Raw genomic sequence first — 7,628 nt, forward strand, 5'->3', positions numbered from 1 at the left:
ATTATACATTTTTGTATATTTATAATTTCTATAAATTACAAAATAAAATGAATGATGCATTGATTTTTATTATTCCCCAAAAAAGACTATTTTTATTTATTTTGAAATCTGAGTATTTTGTCTAAGATACTGCCACTTTGAGAAGCTGGCAGTTTGTAATACGTTTTTAACACAATCATTACAGCACTAACATTTTGGTGTCCTGTCGCTGTCACAGCGCGCGCACACGCAAAGACACACACACACACACACACAGAGGTACATGTTGCTCCTTTAAGAGTTCGGAAACTTGATACTGTGTTTGCGCAACAATCAGCGCGGCTCGCAGCCGCCAAAGTGTCTAGACGAGCACATGATGGGAATCAACCAATGGCTCCACTGCTCTCCTCAGGGGCCCCGTGTGTGTGTATCTGAAGAAGAAAGAGAGTGAAACGGTGAAAGAAACCATCGAAGAATCACATTAATCTCGCCCGAAACACGGAACGAAACCTCAAGACAGTACATGTCCGTCTATCCACCCGGAACGACCACTTTGCCGTCGCAACACGATCATTTTCTTCCGCGAGGCGCGAGTTAAACGTCAATAAGGATTATAGTGAGATCCATTCATGTGTTCGGCGTCATTAAACTGCTGCAGAAGGTTTGCTTGAAAAAGGGGGTCTGTTTTGGAGGTTATCGGAGATTTTGTTTCCCCCTGCATATCGTGCATTTCGCGTTGTTTATCAAAGTTTCTCATGTTGACGGGGCATGTTTACAGACTGGATGCACTGCTCCTCACTTAGGTCACTATCATTACAGCCATCCCTTTGCTACAGTGTTGATATATTGTAGCAGTGGAGTCTAATGTTGGGCTTTGCTCAGGCTCTGCTCGGCTGTGCATGTGAGCACAGATCATTGATGTCGGACAGTGAGCGCACGAGCGTTTGGAGTCTCCGCGGTTCTGACCAAACATAGAAAAAACGGATGCAAACTGTTTAAATTGTCGTATGTTCAGGACGAGACGCTCGGGTCTGGTTCGGCGACTCTGGAGAAGCCGTTTGGTCACCGCAGGTAAAGAGGGGTGCGATGGAGGTCCGGATGACTGGAGTGACAGCAACCCAGAGAAGATCCCCAGAACGGAATACGCACCGGGAAACAATGCGGACTCTTGCAGCAAACGCGTAGAGGAACGCGGGGAACCGGGGGTCCTTATTGAACAGGATGGACCCCTCGACGAAGGGAGCGAGGGCAGGACGGTGACATGCTGTTTTTTTAAAGACCTCACCAGAGGCAAAAACCGACTGGCTTGTCGCGTGGAACATAGGAACCACAACAGCTATAGCAGTTTGAGTGGCAGGGAACTGAAACATGGTGCCGTAACCGAGCAAGAACTCAAGAAGTGCACTTATGCGTTTCTCAAAAAGTTGAAAGAGAAGTCTCTGGATGTTTTACTGGAAGCTGTGGAGTCACAAGGCGGGATGCCGAGTGGATGTGTTCTGGTTTCGCAGACTGAAGTGCGAATTGGAGGTCAGGTGGTGTCTCCACAGTACCTGTTGTGTCGACTCTTCCGCTGGCCAGACCTGCGGCTCTCCTCTCTCCTCAAACCGCTCTGTCACTGTCAGAGCTTCAGGGCAGAGGACAGTCAGACTCTCTGCTGCAACCCCCATCACTACAGCCGCCTCTGTGGACCAGTCAAAGATGGTGAGGAAACCCTGTGAATGGTTTTAATCATGGCAATAATGATTTTCTTGTTTACTTTGTTATGCATTTGAAGTGTAATAAAAATATAATTTCAACCCTGCGGAAAAAAACAAAACAAACTGAACTTCTTTGCTGTTTTAGTTGGCCTTCCCACCGATCCAGGCTGGTCTGTTTAATGCTTTTAGATGAGTTTTGGGCACTTTTTGGAAGTAAAAAAATGTACCCAAGCCAGGAGACCATCTTAAACCAGCTAAGACCACCAAACCATATAAATGTTTTTATAGCATCAAATGAGGCGAAACAAAATTTTAATATAAATGTGATTTTTACTTGAAGCCTGGGTGAATGATAGGGAGGGGAGTTGGACAGTGATACTCCTGTTCAGGAAGTGGAATTCCCAACTAGAGTCCCTCTGGGATTCTCAATTTCTCTGCTCCCTCCCTATTCACAAAAACTCTACCATAACATTGTGTATGGACAGTTGCAGATTGAGAACAAAATTGATTGAACAATAATCTTAGAAAGAATATAGTGTAAAAATAGCATGCTGGTTTAGTGACTGCATAACCATACATCAAAAATAAAAGTAGTATGACTTACTCTGTAGTCCTACAAGAGACTGAGTCATGCATACAAATGGTCACTACAGTCCAACACTAATGTCCTGTAAGTGGTTATTAGTTTTAAAGCAAAGTATGATACAAGTGTTTTCCATATTTTTTCACTGGAAGGTTTTATTCACTGTCAGCAAAAAAAAAAAAAAAAAAAGTATTTTGTTTCCACCCTGTGTAATAATGAGATTCAGAACAGGTCGCTTTCAATTGGATTCCATGCATTCTTGGCACATGACACATTCATTGTCTTTTTGATGGATGCTCTTCTTCACCTGTAATTTCCATACCAGCTGGTAACATTCTCATTGGCTGTGCTGGAGAAACTGTGCCAAACACTTTCGCAGTATTAGATCTCTTGTAGTAGGGGTCTGGTCATATAGGCATCAGAGATTTATCCAGTTTTAGAGGTATGCTCAATCAAAAGAAAACTCTAACTCAGTTCTCTCTATTTTTCAGACACACCACCTCCTCCATACTCCAATCTATCCCCCTTACCAGAACACAAGCCACTGAGTAAGTAATTTAGTTTTCCTCAGTTCAAGTAAGAAAAGATTTCTTGAAATAAAAGTATGATGTTAACTCTGTATGTCATTGTTTTTTTTAACTGCAGTCAAATGGAGAAAACATAAAATTTTATGTCTTGTCATTTTGCAGATTCTTCGCTCCCAATGCTGCCTTACATAGAAACCGAAGCCACGCGTTCACTTTGTGGCATGTCACAGGACTATTCAGGTTGGTGTGCAAGTCTTCAGTAAATTAATGGGGGAAAAAGAATTCAATAATTACTGAGACTTCCTGGTTGATCATGAAAATCAAATGACTTATATTAACACTACTGTTCAAAAGTTTGGGTTGCTACTTGAATTGTTGCAAAAGATTTTTTTCAAATCAGTTCTGTACTTTTGAACTTTATATTACTCAAAGAACCCTGAAAAGAATCAAACATGGTTGCCACAAAAATATTAAGCAGAACAGCTGTTTTCAACATGAATAATAAGAAGAAATGTTTCTTGAGCACCCCATTAGAATGATTTCTATAGGATCATGTGACACTGAAGACACTTTACATCACAATTACATTTTTTCAAAAATCAATAGAGAGGTATTTTATATTCTAATAATATTTCAAAATATTCCTGTTTTCAAAGCATAATAGAACTTTTGAACATTAGTGTATGCTGAATGTGATGCTTTGGTTTGGTCCTTGCTGTTTTCAGAGCTGCTAATTAGGATAATATAATGTCAAATGGCTTAGCTTATCCATGCTGTTTTGGTTAGAACTGGTCAGCTAAGCATTCCTCTCTCTATCGTGCATATATATAAAAAACTCCCAACATAAACTTTCTGTGCTTCTACGGTTCTACGGTTCTTGAAGAAGGAGCATGTTGTCTAAATGCAGACATTTATTTGGTTCTCTTTCCTTTTTTCTCGTTCCTTGTCCAATTATGTCAATCATGTGGTTCATGGTTCTCTCTATTTCATCACTTCTGTGTTTAATGATATTTTTTTAATATGATGAATACACTGTCCTCTGAAGATTCATTAACATCAATGTTGGCTTTCTCCAGTTTGAATATGATATCTAGATGAGCTTTATGCAAACAGCTAAAATTTCTTAGACGTCATCCACCAGCTTTTCAGCACTAAGTCAAAATTAGATTATGAGCAACAATGGGTAGTCTTGTCAGGATGCTGACTGGGGGACTCAGGGCCTCCTGAGCTCTTATCAGCTGTGTGTCTTACAGCCCTTTGCTGATTATTACCCAGCATGTAGAGCTCTGAAGACAAGGAACAAGATCCTCTTTTGGTGTGTCACATACGTTCTTTCCTCCATTATTTTCATGTTGTTGCTTCCTGCTGAGTTTTGCAATGCAAGCCCTGGCATAGCCAGCCAGTCGCATTTTAAAATAAGGTTTAAATTACAGGCCTCGCTGTGGCTTCCCCTCTTCCTGACAGAGCGCAGGCCAACACGCAATTTAACTAATGAAATCCTGCCTGTCTCTGCAGAGATTCTTTACAGATGTTGACAAAGAATGACTCTATCAATTGTTGGAAAATTATTTGCCCCTGCTTTTTAGGGGACACGCATGTTAAGGCTTTTTAGATCTAGTTTTTGCCTGATTTATTGTAATTGCATTTATGTACAATTGTATGTGTCTGCATATTTCTGTCAGTGTCTCCTCAGTATTGTGACAGGGAGAAATCATTTACTTTCTCATCCTGACACAAGTTGTTAGCTTCATCTTGGATAAGGATCAATACGCAGTCAATTCTCTTACCACAAATTCATCATCCAGAGGAATGAGCAACAAAATGACTTGACATTCCTGCAAATATGTCCCCCTGTGTAAGGATTTGTGGATGTATGCCTGACTGCCATGTATTTCACTAAAAATGAAGCATAGGAGGACAGTTCACCCAAGAATGAAAATTCTGTCATTATTTGCTCACCTTCATTCCAAACAAATGACTTACTTTCTTCTTTAGAACACAAAGGAGTGATATTTTGAAGGAAGTAAATGGGATCCAAAACATTGACTTTTGTTTTATGGATTTTATTGTTTTAAGAAAAAGTCAGAATATGCAAAGCTATCTCACGACCAATTCATACGTATGTTATGAGGTGGCTAATTCATACGATTTGTCTAATTGGTGTCGGGTAGGTTTAGGGGTGGGGTTAGGGGTAGGTCATTTGTACGAATTCACATGAATTTGGCAACTCGTAAAATACGTACGATTTAGAAAAAAACATTCGAATTTGTACGAGTGAGTTTATACGAATTCATATGAATTAGCCATCTTGTAAAATACGTACGAATTGCAGTGAGATCGGGTTGGAATATCTTCTTTTGTGTTCCACAGAAAAAAGTAAGTCATACAGATTTGAAATTACATGAGGGTGAATGATGATAATTTTCTTTTTTGGGTGAACTGTCCCTTTAAGAGTGATTTAAGAAAATAGATTTAGATGCACAGAAAGAAAGATGTTTGCTTACTTTTGGAGCAAACAATTTAGACCACTGCTATTGTTCTTGAGCTGTGAAAATACTGAAAGTGTTCTATAGTTCTCTGGCAGATCTTGTTGTGGCATTTCCATTATCACCCCTCTAAGTTCCCCCACCACTCACTGGCTTGGTGGAAGGGACTAATATGTGGAGGGAGATCTAATATTTGGCACAGCAGGACAGACAAGACTCCATCCTCTCTTCCCCCCTCTCATTTTGTGGTGTTGGTTTAGGCTAGGCACACAAGCACCAAGAATGCTTTTGCAGGCACTAACAACTGTGCATGCAAAACAGTGCATACGAGTAACTTACTAAAGGAGAGGTTCAAAGTTCCTGAAACCTCATTATCATACATCATAGCACTGCTTAAAGATTTAAACTAGGCAGCAAATATGTGATTTCCATGTCTTTGCATGAGAAACTTTAACATTAATGGGGCACTCTTTCAAAATTAAAATATTCCTTTTTCTGTCTTTTCCATGCATATGTGTTTATATTATATGTATTTGGAAGCACATACTAAGAACCAGAGAATCCCAAGATAATGACAGTGCATTTCCGTACAAAACTTACTTCATTAACAGTGTGTCCTCTGATGTCTGTTTGGGCCAGAGAGGTTTGAGACTGAGCAGAATGGGGGCACAGGCCCAGGGCTTTAGATCTTCTCCCTCAATAGAGCATGTGAAGCAAAATAATGCCATCAGTCTGTGTTTGAGTTAATCAGACTGGATAGGCTGGCGGCTGGGGGGTCAGGGGGTCACGAGCCTTCACTGAGTGGTCAGAGAGCTGAATGCTGGCCCTCGGAGGGGAAGAGGGGGCCCCAGTCGGCCCCGCGCAGGGAGAGAGGAATGCTGAGGCAGAAGCGGGGGGTGTTAGAGTCAGAGATGACAGATTTGGGCCTGTTAGTGGGGGTCGTTGCTTCTTCAGTTTCGAATCCTCTCCTGATAGGATTGGAGATTTAGAGAATGAATATGCTCCGTGTAACAGCAGAAAGAATAAGGGAGCTGATATGAGAGTGATCAAAACATTGACATTGCTTGTCACGACAGCACATTACAGTAGAAAAGTGTGGTAATGCTTAGGAACACTCTGCTGACACAGTGGCTTTCAGAACTACAAAAACTTTCAAAACTACAACCACAAAAATAATCTATTAAATAATTTTATTATTATTTCATTTTTTTCCCTAATCAGCCTAAACTTTTACCAAATAAAAATCAAAAAAAGAAATATTTTCTTGGATAAAAGACTAAAAAAATATTGGTATTCTGTTTTATATTGGGCTTTGTGTACTTTGGTTTGTGAATTTATTTTTTTTAATTCATACCTTTTTTTTCTCTCCCTCCTCAGATGCCAGTATGTCTCCATCCTCCGTGGCACAAAATCACTGGTGTAACGTGGCATACTGGGAGCTTCGTACACGCGTGGGCCGCCTGTACCCAGTTCACGACGCCTCTCTTAGCATCTTCTATGACCTACCTCAGGGTACAGGCTTGTGCTTGGGCCTGCTCCCCCTCTCTCCACGTTCCACCTCCGTCCAGCGCACCCGTGGCAAGATCGGACACGGCATCCTCCTCAGCAAAGAGCCAGATGGAGTTTGGGCTTACAATCGCAGTCAGCACCCTATTTTTGTGAATTCCCCAACTCTGGAGCATCACCCCTACCTGAGTTTGACTGTGAGGAGAGTCATGCCAGGCTACTCCATAAAGGTTTTTGACTATGAGAAGTCGTGCCAAATTCAACCCCCCAGCAATTTGGTGCACTTGGAAGGGCCGTACGACCCAAACAGTGTGAGGATCAGTTTTGCCAAGGGCTGGGGACCATGCTACTCCAGACAGTTCATTACATCATGTCCATGCTGGTTGGAGATTTTACTCAACAACCACAGATAACGTATATACACGAACAAATGCAGACATGTACATCATTCTTACCATATACTGCGCACACTCACTACAAATGCTCAGACACCCACAGCCACAATCCCAAATGTAATCTATCTAAATTTAATATAAAGTTTTATATAAACGTATTATATGGAATACTTGTAAATACGGAGTCATTTTTACAACAATTATTTATGTATGGTGCAATGTCTTTATGGATGGACAGAGGAAATAAAACAGAAGAAATGCACTTTGGATTTCTGTGTGTTGAAATGTGCCATTGTTGGAATTTACATTGAGTCTTGTAGTATTATGCTATAAATTGATACAGTCAGTGCAGTATATACAGTTGATGATGAAATATTTCTTTTAATACAATGTGTAAAAAAAAAATTAAAAAAAAAAGCAATAGATGGCATAATAACTCACTGTTATTATATTAA

The 7,628-nt window shown here is 40.5% G+C and overlaps 1 protein-coding gene across 1 annotated transcript; it reads left to right on the forward strand.

Annotated features, from left to right (window-relative positions):
* The first annotated feature begins 322 nt into the window (after positions 1-322).
* On the forward strand, positions 323-7,426 carry smad6a (SMAD family member 6a). Its single transcript, XM_067400731.1, has 4 exons — positions 323-1,680; positions 2,751-2,807; positions 2,949-3,026; positions 6,650-7,426. The coding sequence occupies exons 1-4, from the start codon at positions 987-989 to the stop codon at positions 7,189-7,191; spliced, it is 1,371 nt and encodes a 456-aa protein (XP_067256832.1). The 5' UTR covers positions 323-986; the 3' UTR covers positions 7,192-7,426.
* The last annotated feature ends 202 nt before the right edge of the window (positions 7,427-7,628 follow it).

This window comes from Chanodichthys erythropterus, chromosome 11 (assembly GCF_024489055.1).
Source record: "Chanodichthys erythropterus isolate Z2021 chromosome 11, ASM2448905v1, whole genome shotgun sequence".
NCBI lineage: Eukaryota > Metazoa > Chordata > Actinopteri > Cypriniformes > Xenocyprididae > Chanodichthys > Chanodichthys erythropterus.

Bases quoted from the DNA above. Each gene is read 5' to 3' on its own strand.
- smad6a (XM_067400731.1), top strand. From the start codon at position 987: ATGTTCAGGACGAGACGCTCGGGTCTGGTTCGGCGACTCTGGAGAAGC. The intron at 1,681-2,750 runs GTGAGGAAACCC...TCTATTTTTCAG, and splicing joins CTGTGGACCAGTCAAAGATG to ACACACCACCTCCTCCATAC. The intron at 2,808-2,948 runs GTAAGTAATTTA...GTCATTTTGCAG, and splicing joins ACCAGAACACAAGCCACTGA to ATTCTTCGCTCCCAATGCTG.